Source organism: Homalodisca vitripennis, chromosome 5 (assembly GCF_021130785.1).
Source record: "Homalodisca vitripennis isolate AUS2020 chromosome 5, UT_GWSS_2.1, whole genome shotgun sequence".
Classification (NCBI taxonomy): Eukaryota; Metazoa; Arthropoda; class Insecta; order Hemiptera; family Cicadellidae; genus Homalodisca; species Homalodisca vitripennis.
In genome coordinates this window covers 51,133,816-51,155,129 of record NC_060211.1, presented here as the reverse complement: position 1 = coordinate 51,155,129, position 21,314 = coordinate 51,133,816, and the positions used below count along the sequence as shown (strand labels likewise).

General features: G+C 33.7%; 1 protein-coding gene across 1 annotated transcript in view; it reads right to left on the bottom strand.

Annotated features, from left to right (window-relative positions):
• The window catches only part of LOC124362163 (disks large homolog 5), a 62,448-nt gene that overhangs the window by 21,651 nt on the left and 19,483 nt on the right, over nt 1–21,314 (bottom strand). Inside the window, 12 exon segments of the mRNA XM_046816411.1 lie at nt 4,731–5,166; nt 7,074–7,468; nt 8,623–8,745; nt 9,202–9,352; nt 9,462–9,592; nt 10,107–10,242; nt 11,814–12,030; nt 14,694–14,848; nt 16,555–16,739; nt 17,847–18,089; nt 18,788–18,949; nt 20,694–20,861. Of these exon segments, the coding sequence (XP_046672367.1) occupies nt 4,731–5,166; nt 7,074–7,468; nt 8,623–8,745; nt 9,202–9,352; nt 9,462–9,592; nt 10,107–10,242; nt 11,814–12,030; nt 14,694–14,848; nt 16,555–16,739; nt 17,847–18,089; nt 18,788–18,949; nt 20,694–20,861 (2,502 nt within the window).

Below are 21,314 nucleotides of genomic sequence, written 5' to 3'. Positions count from 1 at the left end.
AGTATACTTCTATAATTTTAAATTTTAAAATGCCTTTTATTGCATGCATTTATTTCTGGTTTACAGAAGAACTCAATGTCTAAAATTATTCTTATGATTAATATTGTAGTTAAAATAATATATATATATATATTAGTAATCATTATAATCTAGAAATATCAGTGACTATAGTTTATTTTTTATTTACAGCTAGAGAGGTTCTTTAAGCATTCAGGGAGGTTGTTATACATAATGGGTCTAAAATAGGAGAAGCTTCTCCTGCCCACCTCCAGCCTCACTTTACGAAATTAAAACTGTTTATCGTGGCGGGTGCTACGCTGGGAGACCTCATTCCATAACCACAGCATCTTGCCCAAGTACTATGGTTCTCTGGTTTATAGAACATCATGTATCATGCAGCTGGTTAGTACCTCGTATAGTGTTTCCATTTCAAGCATTTTATTGTGTCTTGATGATAAGAACACATTTGATCAAAATGTCTCAAATTGAACACATAGCGTATTTCTGTTTTTAATTAATCCTTTTAAGTGTCCTCCCTTGATAAGGTGTTGCCATATGCGGAGTAACAAGAAAAGAACAATTAAAAAATTAGGGACTAGTGATGGGTAAATCCAGAATTCCTGAATCTTGAATCCGATTCTTGAATTTGGAATTCTAATAGCTTTTTACCTAAGTATAATTAAAAAAATCATTATCAATTTCTGTTGTTCTCTAACCTTTAGAGACTGTCTGATAATATAAAAAGTAATTTAAAAGTAATTCTATTATAAAGGGATTTGCAGAGGTTCAGAGAAATAGCTATATTTTAAGAGCAAAGTCATAATCCCTACCCCTACTTTAATTTGATATATTATACTATGTGCTTCCAGAATGTATGATTTTAATCTGCAATAATATGGGTATAGATTCATATCACTTATTAAATGTATTTTTAAAGTAAAATGTTTCAAAATATTCAAACCCAGTCATTTATACAACTACAATTATTTTGAAGTGAACAAACATTTTTATAACAAGTTATCTATTTATGGATTTTCATGAACAACATACAATCAAAACTATTTTTAGCAATCGGTAATTTGTGTACTTCCGATCATTGATCATTCATAAATAGAAGCAGCAAACTCGGGGCAATGCACAAATATAAATATAGAAAATACTAACTGCAATCAAAATATTAATTACAAAATGATAATTTGTTGATTAGGTTAGCTATTTACAGATTTTCTAACATAGAGTACAATCAAAACACGTTTTTGCGATCGGTAATTTGAGTAAAGGTGGTCAGCTGTCGTCAATCAATTGATCGATTCTTGAATTCAAATCTTTGTTGAAATATCAGTGGATTCGACATTTGGTTTTGAACCATCACTACCAGAGACTGCATTAGCTGTAGTTTAATATATTCAGGCAATAATTTCCTAAATCTATATAGTCCTTTACGCCTGCTAACAGCTCGCTGAATAACATTTTGAGTGAAGTGACTAGAAAATGAAAGGTCGCTGTCAAGCACCTACGGTTTTGTTACGATAATAGGAGGTAGATACTTGTCATCAAGCTCAATCCTCATACCACTCTCACTGAGCATCTGTATCCAAGTTTTTCAGACCTATATGAAGCACATTACACTTCTCCATGTTCAGCTCCAGACCATTTTTGACTGACCATGTGAATATACGTTCAAAGTCAGCATTGAACTGAATAACGGTCCCTTCAGTGAGTTTCAGATCATACAAAAAATGAAGCTGACACACATCTGCATATTGGTGCACAGTGCAATTCTGCACTCAACTAGGGAGGTCAGAAGTGCATATAGTGAACAACACAAGCCCCAGGCAGCTTCCTTGAGGAACTCCACGTTATTGCCTCCATTATAGTCCCAGATAGCTGTCATTTGCACTTCGGGAACAAAATGTCAACCGCATGTATGCATGGAATTCCCATGTAGGGTTACTTTACCAACACCATGTGATGGTCATTAATATATATGTCTAAAGTTCATCATTAGATAAAAAAAATCTTAATCTTTTTATAGATGTACTTTTCTATATCTGAATTACATCACACCCAATCTGGATGAGGTTTGGTGCACTAAACTATAATAATTTCACTTTAAAAAGCTGACTGAGTTTTCCCACATCAAAGTTCTTCAAGATCAGTCATAAATGTTCACTTTAAAACTATAAAATAAGTTATAAGTTAAATAAGTTATAGGTAGTTATTAACCTGTAACTTTGTAATATTTTACTTTTCAGAGACGTAAATGAGTCTTAAGCCATAAATATTATCATAACTGATAAACTGCTTAAATAAACATCAATTACTACCAGGCTGTACTCTATCCGGAATTAATTTTGAAAATTTTCAATAAGCATTGCTAGTGCTGTAACATATTTCATCCTAAAAGTGTACTAAAATAAAAATTCTAATTTACCTTCATTCTAAATTGACTAAAATTACAGATTACACACTATCTAAAACAATTTAATAAGCATATACCTCATTTTCAAAATGATGTTACAGTAATTGTTTAGTTTTAAATTTTCTAGAATATTGCTAGTTTAAAAATTTTCATGCTATAAGTAAACTTGTCTTCATGATTTATTACTTACTTTAGCTAATCTTTCCTCTCTGGCTGAAATAAGTTATTAATGGGTTATTTACAAATCTCAAGTTGACTTTATTTATTAGTTTTAACATTTAAATTGAACTTATTTCAACAACGTTGTTTCTCCTAAACAATTACTACCATAAAACAAATAGTCTTACTAAACAGGTAATCTCATTAAATCTTCGATATTCACATTAAGCAATATATTTAATCAATCTTGTATGGGTTCACTATGAAATTCTTTAGAACTTTTGTATTTTAGACCTTATCATCAATAACACTGATGTTTTGATGAAAATTGTATTTGACAATGTATTTTGTTGCTATAATACATTACTACTTCAAAATGTATACCAGAAATACAATGCTAAATGTAAGTTCTTATTTTCAATTAATACCACTATAAAAAAATATTATAATGCTTGGACAAAGGATGTATTTATGAAAAGTTTTAAGAAAGTATTATACAGTATATGAATCACAATTTAGAGTGCTTGTATCAGAACAATAATTTCATAGCCAAATCAATTCTGTCCTTCCTACACATATTTCAGTACAGACTGTATTATTCTCCTTCTTTACTTGGAAGTACTTCTACGAAATATAAAGGCAGGAAATAAAGAGGATTGGGGTGTTTGAATGTGCCCAAATAGTGATGGGCGAATCTGGAATTTTTGAATCTTGATTCCGATTCCAAATCTTGAGAAGTTGGTTTGCGATTCTAATTTTGAATTATAATAGCATTTTTAGCCTAAGTGAGATTAAAACAAATTATTATCAATCAATTGCCGCCACAAGAGTTAAAATCGCAGTGATTAATGTACATTAATATAGCAAATACAATTGCAAGCAAAATATTATTTATAAAAGTACGATAACTTGTTCATTAGGTTATCTTACTACACTTTTTCGTATACAATGTACAAAGAAACACATTTTAGTAATTAACAATTTGTATACAGCTAATTAGCTATCATCCGAGAAAATACATAGCAGACACAGCAATGCATGAACATAAATACAGGAAAATACTAACTGTGAGCAAAATTGTATTTACAAAATTAGATTATGTAAAGGTTTTTTAAACACAAATTTTACAACCAAATCAAGTTTTAGCAATTGGTAATATGTGTACTGCCGATCAACAGACAAGTAATCAATGACATGGCAAATCTCCACACAGATTTAATTGTTGAGACCCAACGACTGATTTTCGAATCCAAATCTTTGTTGAAGATTTGAGATTCAGGATTCAGCTTTGACAGAACACTAAGCCGAAGAGTAATTTATACTAATTAGTTGTACTTAGGAATGTTATATTAATTGAATTACTGAGATGCTAATATTAACAAGTGTTCATTTTAACACAAACAAGAATGAAGTGGATGAGTCTGGGATAGCCTTGTTACAATAGGTAGTATTCTCTGTTTCTAAGCAAGAGCCATCTAATAGTCAAAGACAACCCAATATCTTATGTAGAGCTTGAATTACACATATAACTGTAATATTGGTGGTACACTTGTGAACTCCAGCATGCAATTTTAAATCCCACCCTTTGGCACACAAAAGTGATATGACAAGACTATCAAGAGAGATATCGACTATACCCTACTGTCAAAACATTCTTAAAATATGACAGGACCATACCACCAATCCTAGTCAATTTTTCCATCCAAACTAAACAACTAGCTGGTATTCTTATTCTTCTTAAAATTTTAAGAAACATGTCTATACGGTTTCATATTGAATTAACTTACAACTAAAACTAATTGACAATAATAATAATAATGTATAACTAACATATACATAACTAACCACAAATTTTTATATTCAATTTGTTTTAGACAAACCATTCATGAATACCAAGATTTTTACTGGGGAAAGGTTTGTAAGGAGTTGTTGTTGGTACTCTCAAATAAAAAGGTTTATGTGATAATTAATAGAAAGAAGCCGTATTCAATTTCAGAAGCATAAATCAAGGCCGATATTACCATTAGTATAAGTTAAACCCCACTATGAACACCATCTGCACAGCGAATTGGATAAAGTAAAGCATAAATAGTTACTATGAATATTAAAAATACAGTGAAAAGGATTTAAATTTGAAACACACAAGTACCTGGGTGAAAGTCGGCTCAAAGCTGAAGGAACGAGAGTTGACGGAGTCCCCACTTTGGGAGGAGGGGATAGGGTACCTGGTGTGTGGGTGGGGGTGGGAATGGAGGAAGGGTGTGAAGGGGTAGTGGGGCGAGCCATACAGTTGTGAGTGGATGCGGCTGTGTTCGGCTGTGCTCTCTGCTTCCGTGGTCAGATACTTAGGCCGCTTCTTCACGTAGTATTCCAACCCCTCCTTACCAATGTTTCCAGACTTGACTGACAGGTCAATGCTAGCATCTGATGGAGTCATTACGCTGCGTCGGTTCTGCTCGTTCCAGCAAGGCGGTGGAAGAGTGTACGACGGACTATTGTTGAGCAGCACGGACAATGGCAGTCGCTCCTTGTTCTTCCGGGGGTGGACTATGGTCCCTGTGCCGTGTTCGATCACTGGACCTCCCCTGCCATTACATGTAACTTGTCAGATATCCGAATAAAATATTTCAGTTAAGGGTAGGTTGATATTGAAACTTATAGCACACAAACTATGTCAGTTCAGTGCAGATACTGCGATAAATGATTTTTTTTTTTAGCCACATAGAGTGGCAGCTAACTGGATACGCTCAACGCACCAACTTATGTTATGTTATGTTATGTCCCCCTTTCATGACATATGACTGAAATGAATAAATGACTGAAAATGAAATGATAATACTGAATAGTATCCATAGAAAATCCTCTTGAACTTTATCAGACTCTTGTCAGTTACACTTTAACTATTGGCACAATGCATGTCTGTTTCTCACATTTCAGAACAATTCTACTGCAATGGATGTAATTATTTGCCATCTAATATAGATTAAAATAACAGTTCCAAAGAGAAGATAATCTATAAAATAAAGCCAGCTACACTATTCTAAGAAGGTGTATTATTGTTGAGTCCTTACTAATAATAAGCTATTTATGATTTTCACACCTTTTTCTATCTAGGATTAAAATATTAGGTATAACAACTTTGTAGAATATGTTTTATGAACCCTTTAAGGACCAGCCATGCGATCTATGGCCAGCAGAATTTTATTGTTTTTCGTAATATATATTCATGATTCACCAGTCACAACAATATAATTTTAGTATTCAATATGTATCCTAAAAATTGTTTACTTGTTTCTTTCATTTGAAAGGCAGTCTCATATCCATGCAGGTATGTTTTCAGCTTAGTATTCTAAGTAGGCCATATAATGTTTTGTCTGTAATCATAATAAAAACTTCATTTTAGCAAATATACCTAATTAGATTATGGCTTTAAAATCTGGTGTGTGAGTGAGAATATATATATATCACACACACACAGTATATGTAAATTTTCAGACATACATATATATATATATATATATATATATATATATATATATATATATATAAAATACTTTTTATAGGCCTAAGTATATATTTTTCAGTAGAATATATTACACGGACCTAAAACCAAGCTTTTGACTAAATAATTATAAAATATGATTATTTTTCCAACACCATATAAAATCACATATTTTCCATACACACAGTTTTTTAAAGATGGAATAAATTATTTAAAAAAATGTTTACACAACAAATTTTGGTCTGGTTCTAAAAGGGTTAAATAACTAGATTTTGTATTAAACAAATTTTATTAATTAATATAAATATATTTACAATAATTCAATACATTTTATGTGTCCATACCGATTATCAGTACCTGTTATCAATTTTCCAAGACTGTGGTTTAAAATAATTTTATTATAAAAATTGTTTAAGCAACAACACTGAAATCTGGTAAACATATAGGTGTATTTGGTATATATTTGGTTTTATTAGTATCCAATTGCATAATTATGTAAAATAAATATTTACAGTATCAACTTTTAAAAGAATTTATTTTAAGAACTAAGTCATATTTTCTACATTCAACTTCAATATTGTAATTCGATAATTCGGGCTTACAGAATATATAACTTTAATCTGTATAAAGTTTGGACATCAAACTTGAGGCGATGCATGCATATAAATACAGAACTACAAGCAAAATATTATTTACAAAAGTATTAAAGGCAAAAGCTTTAGCGACCAATAATTTCTGTAATTCTCAAATTCGATTGCCAAATCCCGTCAATTGCTTCTCAAATCTGTATCTTTGTTGAGGATTCAGTGAATTCGAGATTCGGCTTTGAAGCATCACTGAACCCAACATTGGAGCTTGTGTGTGCAAGTTACATCAGGGTTCCCCCACAGATTGAATGGTAAATGTTAAAAAAAGTATTGTCACATCATAAAATGGCCACCAGTTTCAATGGTAATACAATTTACTGTAATTAGTACATCTAAATCTCACCTTGCTTTAGGCCACGTTCCCCCATTCTTCTCGATGTTTTTAGTGCGGCGATGGATCCTGGGATGGTGACTCTGACTCTCAATGACAGAGTCCAGTTCCGCTATAGCATCATCACGCTCCTGTTCGAATGTGACGGGTGATGAGTTACGGTTACACTTGTTGTTGGTGCGTCTGCTCCACTTGAACACAGGTGGGGCATCATGTTTCGGGGAATAGCGCATTATCCCCTCTCGTAACAAGCTCTCCGTCTGAGTTGTGGCATGTGTGGTCTTCTTGTAGTCCATCAACCCGCTTCCCCACTTCAGAGTTGTGATTGTCAAAAGGTCACTGGGCTCGTTCAAGATGGCCATGGCATCTCTGCTGTTTTTCAGTCCATCCATAGTTTTGTTATTTATCTAAAATACAAAGAACAAATTAAAGGGCCACTGATATAAGTATTAACAATCAAATTTAATCAGCCATTTGATGTTTTCTTGTTATATGGAACTTTCAAAGAAACATTCAACCTACATTACACATGCTTATTTACAGTTTAAAAATAGAACAAAATTGTATTTTAAAAATATTGTTAAACAGTCAAATTTTAATTAGTATTATAAATTTAGATATACAATGTAGATGAGGCATACAGTTTTAACTCTTAAAGCACTAGCTAAAACCAAGGTCAAATGCTAAGATATTTCAGAAACTGTTTTTACAGATTTTCCACCATCTATTTTAATTTTGTATTCTCTGAATTGGTGAAAGGGAAACAATGAACTGAAGTATATTTTTGCACTCGTATGAACATTAAAATATTTGAAAACTTCAAAAACTGCATCAGAGACTACAGCTTTCAGAAGAGTAATACAATTTGTAAAACAAATACAAATAAAAAATGTACACAATAATTTGCTTGTGAAAAAATCTGAAATTTGACACACAAATTGGATCACAAAACCTACAAAGAAATAAATATAGACAATGTAAAGTACTTGTAACTTTGTTTTTAGAATAAACTAATTGTAACTATATATAAAAAAATTAAGACAAATTTATGCTTGACACACGAAGTAAAAAAAAGTAAAGCAAAGTAGTCTTATTTTACCAGGCGAAGTTAGGGCTAAGAAGCCCTCTCTAACACTTAACCTGGCGACCAACGGCTTAAAGGCAACCTCCGAACCACCACCAATGGCCGGGCATGCGGGCTGCTTGCAAGGACAGGATCACTCAGTGGTCACCCATCCAAGCAGCACCCATGCTCGACGTTGCATGATCCGGTTATCTTACGATAACTGTTGTACCCGCTACACTACGCCATTGGCAAACGACCACTTTATCTATACAAAAGACGACTCGACAGTCGACTAAAGGCACATTATTATAGATGTATTCTAGTCTATATGGGAAATGGCGGCTAATAAACATTGACCTATAGTCTTATAATTTATTTTAATAACTAATACTTTACTGTGTCACCACATGGTCAGTTTCACTTCTATAAGCATCAATACATCCAAGGGTTAACTGAGTTGGTACCTAGAAAAATGGCAATACAATGTGTACTTACACTGAGCACTCTGTCTCCTACAGCTAAATTTCCTTCTTTAGCTGCCAATGACCCAGGACTGATTTTGGATATGTAAATTCCTGTCTCCAAGGTGAGGCCATGCTCGTAATTACTCAGTTGCAGCTATCAAAGACAAACAATATAAATTATTGTCTCAATAAGTTTTAAATTGCATATTTTTAGCATTTAATTTGAATATACCACACATTTTATGGAAAAATATAGCTTTACTACAGTTTCATCTCAATAGCTACAAATATTTTTAAATCTTTTTTAAATAAACTGAAATAACACAAGTTATTGTTCTGGTCCAGATCATGTTTTTCAACCTACTATATTTCATTTTTATTTTCATGCAAATACAAACAAAGAAATATTTTCTAAAATCACAAATTAAAAACTTGTAAAAATATTAATAATAATTAAATTTATAGTTTTTAATAGTTTAAATTTTTATAAAATATGAATCTTCAAAATTTTTCCAAGTTAATTATTTTTGGAACCTGAAATTAAACTACTGAACTGATTACAAAAACCAGTTTATTCAGTCACTCACTATTTCAAGTGAACAGAGTGTACCTGTGTGGTGTAGAGGCTGCGAGCTCCCACCTTCCTCCGTCGCACTACGATGATCGCAGCTCCACCACTCGAGCGCATTGTTTCCAGCACCACTCGCTTGCTCACATTGGTGCAATCTAGGTTGTTCACTCTAATGATGCAATCATTCGGCCTGTTAACACGATTATTGTTGATCAGACAATAACGATAACTGTAAAATGTATCACAAAGTAAATTTTCAAAGTATATGATAAGCTAAGAACAGTGTGACACACTCTCACCTGAGCTTGCCCTCCAGGATGCTACCCTTGGCCACACACGATACATAAATCCCACTGTCATTAGGGTACTGAGGATCATCTCGCCCACCAATAAGATCCAGCCCAAGGTCCTCATCTGATGCCAGACCAACCTGAGGGAAATAAACATTTTTATTGGCCGGCCAGAACTTTTTACCAAATGGCAGATTAAATTCATACTTTCCCATCCTACAATCACAATCAGCATTGAAAAGATCGACTTATTAAGTTAAATTATACTTGCTACAGGAACAGTTCTTCACCAGGATATAAGTTATGCCTGATTTAAAATTGTATTATAACATTTGAAACAATTATTGATTACACATTAATAAATATTTACAACCATAAACCTTGACCCTGCCAACCTGTAATTGGAATCTTTAGAAAAATTACAACATATTACAGAAAATTTAATATTGAACATGATCATATATATACCTGCCTTAAAATTTATTCAATATACATAATTATAATCTCATTTTATTTGGAATGAATCCTATGTATATGTGTATACTACTGTACAGTAAAATTCCAAATTTTTTTAAAAAACCTCTCTGAATTAAAATACTTTGAAACTTTGAACAAGCTTTTACTGAACAAGACATAAGATGTGTGTGCAGTTACCAGATCAATTTCGACGACTTCAGTGTCCCACTCCTGCAGGTCATTGTCGATGGCAGAGTCATGGCTATAGTTGTGACTGGTCGCGTGCAGTTGTAACATCCTGCTCTCCTTCTCCAGCTGTGCTTCCATCTTTTCCCTGAGACAGTCACAGAACAACTGATCAACAAAGTTCATATTTTCAACTGCATCATCAGAAAGTACAGAGGGAATTGTGGGTAACATTCAATGCGAATGTTGAGTCAGCTCCTTTTTGACCTTCTGCTTAGTGTGATGTCTGAAGTCTGATGCTGCACTAACCGGAATGTGAAATGGAGCTGAATTCAACATTCACATTGTATCAACCCTTTTACACCATAGATATGGTGTGTGTAAATCCCTCTGCCATGTTTTGGGATTGTGAGTAGATCATCATAGTGCACCTGATGAGGCAATTAGAACACATCTTCATCTAGATTACACTTAATATTGTATAGTCTATGTGTCTCTGATGTTGAAACAATGTATAAAGTTCATTTTGAGCTTCTTAGTTGCTGACTTGTTTGGAATCTCTTTACAATGTCGCAGATTCCAGATTACTTGAGTCCAGTCTGCAACAGCATTGATTTCATACGCTACACTAAGCGGAAGGTGAAAACGAGATGAACTCAATATTCACATAGTCTGTATTTATATTACAAATTAAAAACTCAATAATAAATTACAGCTAAATAAAATAGTACACATAAAAAATTCTCAGTTATCTTGAATTTAAATATTTTTTATGTGTACTGTTTGTGTTTATCCAGAGTTTATATTAAAAATTCATTCACTCTGTATTTTATACCTTTACCTTTTGGGCTCCAACTATTTTCTAAATTAGCAGCTGCTACTAATCCACATTAAATATGGCCAATTTAGCTGTGGCAACTTGTGTTTTCTCTGTAAGTAATGCAAATAAAAATACTTGTATATGTCCGTTTGATTATTCTTTACATAATAAACTAGGCCTACATTTGTATTTCAATATTTAAAAGTAATTATAAAAATACTTTTTGCAAAACATTTTTATTAATTTATTATATTTCTTAAATTTGATTTATGAAACCATAAAATATGTGAAGTAAATGTTATTAGAATAACAATTATTTTATACATATGACAAAAATTACTTATATAACTCTTGTTTTTGTGTACAATAAGCCAAAAACTGTCTTTAATTAAAAGAACCACAATAAAAATAACTGTTCATTTTTTATCATTATCCAAACAACTGCTAAATAGCCAAGCTAAAATACTAGTTGAATAATAAACACAATACAAAAATACACAAAAAACGCTTTTTACAACGCAATAATAAACAAAGAACAAGACAAACCCTAAACAATAATAAATGTACGGCAGACTACAGCTGGTTTGTAACCAGGAAATCTCACTTCGTTATAGACACTTTATTACATTTCAGACGACGTTCGTACTCTGGTGACAGTGTACAGAGTAAGAAGAACATCCAAAGATGAATAAAATGTATTAACATGATGCTATAGACATAAATCCGATGATTTTTACATCAATGAAACTCATAATGACAGACTGAGACTGACATTGGAGTGGAACTAAAACAGTACCGATGTTGGACTCAGTTCGGCTTTTGAGCACTTTGGTTAAAGCCAGTGAGTTATCAGCAAATATGTACAATTATTAATAATTATAAAATAAGTATATACTCACTTGAGGACATTAAGTTCTTTGGTAGTTTCATTCCTCTGTTTCTTGATGTCATCCGAGTCTCGCAGTGCCTCAGCCAGATCCGACACTGCACGGTCTCGCTCCCTCCGCAGCCGGTCACACAGAGACCGAATACTCTCTCTCTCTAACACGATTTTGTCTCTCTCACTGAAAGCCCAGTCCCGCCTTCTCTTGCTCACCTCCGCTTCTTGCAGTGCCTCTGCATTATAAAACAAATAACTTTTGTTAAGTGCTCTATTACAGTTTGGCCAAATCTGCTTTACTAACTCAATAGTGAAATGTCATTATTTTTTTCAAATAATAAATCTGTTTTTAAGTCAAGTAATAATATATTAAGAGTTTTTCCATATTCTGAAGTATCAATCTATTTTTCTCAAGGTATATTTTAAATAAAGATGTTGATTTATAACATTTTGTCTGATAGTTTATTTTTTTTTAATTAGCGCAATCTTGAAACATTTCAATAAAGTAACAATAAATATTACAGTAATTGTTACTAAAATTGTTAAGAAAATGGTGATTTTAATCATACAGTTAAAAGTTATTGCCTTAGATATTAAAGTTATTTAAATACAGATAATTGGCCTATGTAAAAAATAAGGATTACCATTATATTAATACATAATATCCTGGTGGAATACAGGATCACCTTTCTAGGACAACCACCATTTCTTAGGTGGAAAGGAATAAACCTGATGATATTTTTCAAGCTTTTCAGAAAAGTGATCCCAATCTGCTGTGGTAAAATTCCAACTTGACACAGGAAAACATCTTAAAAGGGATAGATCAACCCTGCTGATTTCAGTATAGGCCTTTGCTAGAGAATGCAAGAATCCACAAAACACTTCCTTCCAACTGGTATTGGTTTCATTAGCTGTTTCGCATGAACTTAAGCGCAAGCCAGGAGAAAATCCAAAACCCAAAAAAAGTTGAGTAGAAAATAGATGTATATTAGACATTAAGTACTAAGAGACAGTTGTCATTTTCTGTCCAGTTTATTAGCAATGACATACTATTATTAGCAATGAACAAGAAATCCCACCAGTTGGAATGGCTGTTAAGTCCAACGTTCAAATGTTGGTAGTGTTTTGCCACTGAATGTTGGGAGGCTTGGAAACATTTACTATTATACTTTTGGACACCTTAGTTAATAAATATAAAATTATCTAAACATTTTCCAATATACAACGCAATTAAATAATTATTGTACTTTATTAAATAATACTTTAGTTAGTATTTTACATGTTTATGTTCCTCAGGCAAACATAAGTCTGCTCCATTTATTGGCATATAACAACTATGGTGGCCCTGAAAAGTCATTTGGAATTGAACTCACAGTTTGCATAGATCAAATATCACAGTTTGTGATAGTGCTGTTACCTCTGTCACTGTTCATTTAGTGTTACCCAGGAAGCATGAGGACAAACAATTATAAATACGAGGGCTGTTTTTTTTTCAAGTTCCGTTTGTTTCTCCAAATAACCAGCGTAGTGGCGGGAGGCGGGGCTGCGTGTTGTGCAATTGCGCCGCTCCCCCACTACAACCAACGCCGTTGCCGGCTCCAATCCATCAGTCGTAGCCGAGCTACGGGCGAGTAAAGATGGCCGCTACGATCAATTCTCCCGCCAGTTGTGAGTTGCGAAGTGTGATTCGTTTCCTTCAAGCTGAAGGATGTAGTGCTGCTGAAATCCATCGCAGAATGAGTGTTGTGTATGGTGAACACTGTATGAGTGATAGCGCGATAAGAAAATGGTGTAGGCTATTTGCTGAAGGTCGAACAGACGTCCATGACGAAGGCGGTCAAGGACGCAAGTCGGTCGCTACTGCAAGTTTGGTTGAACGAGTTGACCAAGCGATCCGGGAGAAACGGAGGTTTACAATTGATGAACTTTCTACCGAATTTCCAGCCATTTCAAGGTCTTCCTTGTACAAGATTGTGACCACCGAGCTAGGGTACCGAAAATTGTGTGCCCGTTGGGTACCCAAAATGTTGAGTGAGGATCACAAAACGAAGCGAATGGCGTCAGCCCTAACTTTTCTGACGCGATATGACAACGAGAAAGACAGTTTTTTAAAGTCTATTGTTACTGGGGATGAAACTTGGGTCCTGTATGAAAATCCAGAAACCAAGGAACAATCAAAGCAATGGATGCACACTCACTCCCCTAGCAAGCCCAAAAAATTCAAGCAGACTTTGACCAAAAGGAAAACAATGGCTACAGTGTTTTGGGACCAAAAAGGTGTGCTTCTGGTTGAGTTCATGCAACAGGGAACAACGATAACAAAGGAATCATACTGTGAGACTCTACATCGCCTCCGGAGAGCAATACAAAACAAACGGAGAGGAATGCTGTCATCCGGCGTGGTCCTGATCCACGATAATGCACGACCGCATAGTGCCAATGTCACAAAAAAACTTCTGCAAAAGTTCAAATGGGAAGTTTTCGACCATCCGCCGTATAGTCCTGACTTGGCGCCCAGTGACTATCACCTCTTTCGAGAAATGAAGGCGTGGTTAGGTGGACGACGCTTCGCTGACAACGAAGAGCTTCAAGCAACTGTAAGGGTCTACCTGAGCTCACTGGCGGCAGACTTCTTCGAGGAGGGTATAGGAAAGCTTGTCTCTCGCTACGACAAGTGCCTCAACATTTTTGGTGACTACGTAGAAAAATAAGTAAGAAATTACGAATCTTTTGGTAATAAAATCATCTTTTTATCTCAATGTGTTTATTATTTATGGCCTATCGGAACTTGAAAAAAAAACAGCCCTCGTATTTACTGACAGGAAGAACACAAATCCCAGGCTACTTATTCCCTCTCCCCTTTATCAATCATCTAATAATAAATAACTGATAATGATACCTTGTAACTCAGACTGCAATTTGTCAGCATGTTTTCTGAGCTTGTCTAACTCTTGATTTGCTTGGTCAAGATTATCCATCCTTTCCTTTTGACATTTCCCAAAGAGATCCATAGTTGTCGGCTGTAATTCATGTGGGTCTTTTATCCCTACCTCCCTGAAAATACAAACAATATTTTACATTTGAGAATATAAAAATCAAGTAACAACTTGTAAATACTTATACATACATACTTTGTAAGAAATGCATACAACTTAATCAAGTACTACCATACTTTCTTAGTGACAATGAGACAATCTCAGAAACACTAATTAATAAAACCTTTCATTGTCAACAACAGCCATAAAATGTAATCCTTCCTTTTGGTAACACCACCACATTGTTATTACCATGATTATGAGTTACACCACTTTAGTTTATATTTATCATAATCGTATACATATCTACTTATACATATAGTTGCATTAATGTCAAATATGATAAATTATTAAAGATCTTGTTGAAGTTTTTAGATCAAAATATGTGGCAATCAATAACAAAAACTGTTTCAGCAATTTTTTGGTTCTCTCTATTGTGGCAGACGTCTATCGGTGTTTAGACAAAGGCAATCAACTCAATTACAACACACCCAGGCAACATGGTAAATAATATTGGTAAAATCTTTAGCTAATCCTCACTGAGGTGATCTTAACATATACGTTGTGCATCATGATCTCGTAAATACTATCATAGGGTACTATCATTACTTCACATAATTGAAAATGTGATTTTAGTGCTTATCTGACTAAGTCTGAGAACTTGAGAATTTGAGTTTTCAACTGACCTATGTAATCCAGTTAATCTCACATTTTGGGGTTGGCTCACACCCAAAACTCCACAAAAATCTACCAATGGTATATACATATCACCAATATAAGAAATATAATAATAGAACCGTGTTATAAACACAAAACACTCTTAGGTAAATTCTTGTATATACCAAACCAAAAAATTGCACACTGGACTCAAAAAACTGTGTTTACTGTTTACAGTATGGGGAATATATAGGCAAGACAAAAGACCACTAAATGTCAGAATCAAAGAATATAAAAAAATACGGAAAAAGGGCAAGTGGAAAAGTATAAAATTGCTCAACACTGCTGGTTTGAAAATCGCCACATAAAATGAGATGAAGCCAAAACAATCGACAGAGAGAATTTTTTCAAATGCAAACTCATTGAGGCTTCATATATAAAATTAGCTAACCAACCACTAAGTAAACTGTTTATTTGGGTCGGCCCACCCACTTTGGCTACCAATATTAAAAAAGAATTAAGTAGATCTAAAAAATGTCAACAATCAAACAAACCCCTCAACAAATAAAATTTATACACACACCATGATATTAAGGCCAAGAACCAAAATCTAAGGCCAGAGGCAGCTGCCCTTTACCCCTTCCTCTTCCAACCATTGCCTTTCTATTCACTTTTGCCAAATTTAAATATTGACAATCTCATCAGTTTTCCACCTTTGCTAGTGTGTGTAATGTGCTGTTTGTGCTCTTTGCTAAAGTGCAGTAACATTGCTTGGGTTCATTCTCTCCAGTCTGGTCTTCATGTTGTTGGTGTACCAGTCAGGTATCACTTAAACCTTCGAGTGGCAGTTGATTTCCACACTTTTGAGTTCCTAAATTTGATGTATTAAGGTTTTTGACACCTGAAGAATAGGGTAGATCTCAATCCTCAAAATGTAGTGCTAAATTCTGCACATAACCAACTTTGCTTTTATGTTCCAAATGAGTAATGTAGTTTTATTGCAGTTACAAAGTTATTTAATCATTTTCTAAATCAAGGAACATAATATATGATATATACTTTCCTTACCTTTCTCTGTTGTAGGCGTATTCAAAACGAGACTTGTATCCTTCACGTTGAGACTCTTCTTTGGCCGTAAACTCTCCAAACCTCTCTTGAAGATCGTAGCACTCCTTTAGCGCTTTGTCTCTATCGTGAAGAGCTGACTGTATTTCTCTTTTTAGTGTTTCAATATGATACGTGAGAGCGGTTTTCTGAAATATCACAGTATTACATACAGCCACATTTGTGTAAAGATGTAGCAAGCTTTTTGATTCCTACATCCTTTTATATGGATTTCAAAATGTCTGCATAGAATTGAATCATCTGCTTATTAGTACATTCACTACATTCTTATTATACAATATTCAAAGCAAGTAAATTTTCACTTACATTATATCAAAATGATAACAACAGTCATAATAACAAATTGTACAAACATAAAAAAATAAAACAAAGAAGAGGTGTAATTCATTTGTGTTTTCAGGATGTCTGTTTTAACTGTACCATCATTGGTATCTCAAAAATGGCTAAATTTATAAGAAAGTTTAATTGGAGGATTCTATTTACTTTTTAATAATTGATAAAAATTTGATTTTAGAGTTTGAAAATTTGGCCACTATTTTCCAATAAAGCAGCCAACTAAACAATTTCTTATGAAACCCATTATATTTTCTTGCAATTGTGGATCTAAAACATGTGTATTCTCGGAAATTTTCTTTTTAACTTACTCTAGGAGTTACAACCTATTAAATTTTGTTTTTAATTACATGTTTTGACATGTTTCAAAACCGTTGTGTGAGTAATTTCAAACATAATAAAAAATCAATTAACATCATTCTTAAGGGGACTAATATGAGATTATTTTAATGTACCACCTTGATATATTACAAAATGGTAACAATAATAGTGGCAAATTGCCTGAAACAATGCTTGGCTGCTAATCAACTGAACTAATGTGTAAATCATATCATAATCGTTAAAAAAAAATACAAGTATTAATTTTGTATCCATTAAAGAGATAAGACAGTTCAGTACAAGGTATTCTAATAATCTTCAGCCAGACTGGAAAAGTATCCAAGTACACTTAAATGTTAAGAGCTAAATACAGATCCACATATGAGGACATGTGTAATAAAGCTATTAACATAATTATTTATTATGTTAATAGTGATTTAGGTCTACGTTGGAATAGAATGAAGAGGGAATCTGTATATTGACTTTCTATGAATAGTACACAATACTGCAGTTATTTCACACACATAAATATGTACAGTGTTAAGAAGAACCTAAATTACTCTTTAACAAAATAAAATGTTTACCTCCTCTAAAATTTCTTTGGTTTCAATTTCAAGAGATTTGTTTTTCTTGTATGCCTGCGTGAGATCCTCGGACAGTTTCTCCATTTCCTTGTGTACAGAGTCACGCTCACTCATGACCAGTGAATATTCCTGCATAGCTGCATTGCGCTCCTCAGTCAGGCGCTTCATGTCCTTGTTAGCCTTCATCCGCACTGCCATCGCCTGATTTATCTCCTTCACTGCCTCCTCATGTTGCTGCTGCACCTTTAACACAACATACATGCCTCCTCAGTCAGGTGCTTCATGTGCTTGTTAGCCTTCATCCGCACTGCCATCGCCTGATTTATCTTCTTCACTGCCTCCTCATGCTGCTGCTGCTGCACCTTTAACACAACATACATGCCTCCTCAGTCAGGTGCTTCATGTGCTCGTTAGCCTTCATCCGCACTGCCATCACTTGATTTATCTCCTTCACTGCCTCCTCATGTTGCTGCTGCACCTTTAACACAACATAAATGCCTCCTCAGTCAGGTGCTTCATGTGCTTTATTTGTAAAAACAACATTTGTTTATCAAAGTTAAGATATACAAAATTGAAATTATTGCAGTTAGTTCACCTCATTAAAATAAAAAAATATCTTCCTTAGCACAAATTAAAAAGCCTAAATTCAGAAAATGGCTATGTTTATTATTTTGAACTAGCATGCCTCCATGTTATCCCAGCTAAGTTCCAATTTTGTTGATAAATATATTTTTTTATTTTTATGTATACTTTGGTTTTAGCAATTCATTAAAATTTACAAAGAATAAGTATGAATAAAATTGTTTACTAAAGTCTAAGGTACCAACTTGTCATGAAAATCCCAACAAAAGTTGGTTTGGATTATTTTGTGTATTCTATTTCAGTGTAGATTACAAATAAAGAACAGTTAAAAATCATTTTGAGTTTTAAACGTGAAATACCTTGGTCAGTGCCTCCTGGTACTCGTTCCTCTCCCGGAGGGCAATGTCCCACTGCCTGATCGCAGCGGTGCATTGCTGTTTCAGACCATTGCGTTCCCGTATAGCCACATTCCTTTCCTGCATCATCTCTTCACATTTCTTCTTCACTCTCCCTATCTCCTCCTGTGAAATATTGATTTTGTATGATAAATCTTCATAAAATAAAGTACAACTTTGAAAAATATTAAATGACTACAATTTTTTAAATTATTTTGGTTCCAATCACGTCTTCTAGTGCCCTATAGTAATAAACATTTTCTCAATTGCCCTATGTATAGTTATGAGAACGTCTTTCATATTTATAGAAAATCACAAAACCTTGTTGAATATTTGTGTGACTCACCAAAAATAAACATTTGTGTTTTGTCTAAAGATGTACTATCGATATTAATCGGCTGAAAATACTATCAACAGAGTAAATCTACCTTGAAACGTTGGAACTGAAACTCTGTTTCTTCTACAAATTGAAACTGATAATTCTGCCTTCTCGGGGCACCACTCCACTATGTCAAAATAGTTTGTGATATTATGAAACTGCATTTCCTGAAAGTAGGACAGGACGATGTGTGTGTGTACACGTTTACCCTTACCTCAGGACAGCGTCAAAATTAAGTTTGTGCTGTAAATAATCAATATAAAGAACTATTGAAGCAATGGATCCAAGTTTTACTTAAATCAGTTACACCAGGACGTCTTATTAAAGTATCAGAAGAGGTAATAGGTTTTGTTTGAACTTTTGCCAGGCAAACATTGGCACATGTCGAACTGAGATAAAACTAAATTAAACTGTTTTATTGATGAAGACTTTGTGAACGAACCCTGTGCAGGCTATTATATAATAATAATATGAATAATCCAAATGTCAGATAAGGCAGGTCTTTATTAAAAACTTACTTCTGGCTGGTGTTTATATTGAAAAGCGGTGTGTAGCGGTATCATGCACATACATGTCTTCATTGAAGGTCAATGTTTACTATGTATAGCCTTAGAATGTAATCAACTCCAAGTTAGTAGTTTAACAATATGTACAGCACCAAGTCTAACTATGTTGTGGGAAAGGTTATAAATCAACACAAATTTACTTGTTAAACTTAGAATGTAACAATATACTGGTGTGCACGGAAACATCACTATGCTCGACACTCTGGCTTTAAGCAGCATCACATTCATTTTGATGAGACTCACGTGTAGTCAGACAGTACAATTTTCATGCTGTAGTAATATATAAAACAACTCATAAAAAGTTTCAGTTGACAAAAAACATTGTTAAATAACGTTTATACCAATAATGCGGGTTACAAGAAAAAGATTACTTGTTATAAATGTATTTTGGATACCCCAGAACAATGGACAATTACACTCTAGTTAATCACTTTGCTAGTGTTATGCGTTTCTACTGGTTGAATCTTCACCGCTCCATCCGTTTCTACAGGTTGAGTCCTCACTGCTCCACGCGTAAGTGTATGCAACTCGCAATCTGCTCTATTTTTGAGTAAACAGTTGTGAAACTATGGGTTGCCTGCTGACTATCATCCTCAATAGAAATACCAATTAAAATCCTCAATTAAGAACATCAAGCTATGATTTTTCTTTTATTGGTGCTGCAAACAAGCTATACTTGAATTATTACTATAACATCTGTATTGTATCCTTAAATAAAGTCAAGTTTGATCAGTTGCAGATCCAGTTTTACCTAATACTTTCCTAGCTTTTATCTATGGAGGTGTGTTTACTACAAAATGAGACATATTAGTATTATAGTAGTAATCTCGAGAGTAAAGAGGCTAAACAAAACTTGTTCATTGAAATAAAAGAAAATAAAGTTAACTTTTTATTAAGTTTGCCATATTTCTTATGATAGACTGACCTGAGCTAACTCTAGTTTATCGACTGTTGATGAGTGAGAAGTTATCAGATCATCATAGCGTTTCCTCAGTGCATCGTACTCCTCCTTGATTGCCTCATACTTGCTGCGAGTTGTCATGTAATGTTGGTTCAGAGTGTCAGTATTTCCAGCCTCTGTTAAGTTGCTATCCTGTACATTACAGTTGCAGAGATTAAATAACAATCAACACAACAAAACATAACAAAAATAATAACTGAGTTTGTACGACTTTCTCAGTTCAAGTAGAGTCTAGTCTACCATGTCTCCAGTCAGTCTGACACAAACTGAGCAAGTATGTGGAATGCTCCGTGGTCCAAAATTATAAGAAACATTGAATTTCCTTTGACTAATCAATAAAACAATTTTTTTATCTTAAAAATTGACACAATTTTTACATGGGGATTCCTAAAGCGATAGGTTCAAATTAGCATTTTTGTAGCATTCTACTACCAAAATAATTGTAGCTTTATTAAATAATAAAATAGACACTTGAAATTAGTCTTGTTCTCTACATCTTAAATTAAAATGTCTTACTAGGTAAAGATATAAATTGGCCTAAAAAATCATTTACAAAAACTTTTTTAAATAGTTTATATTTTTATA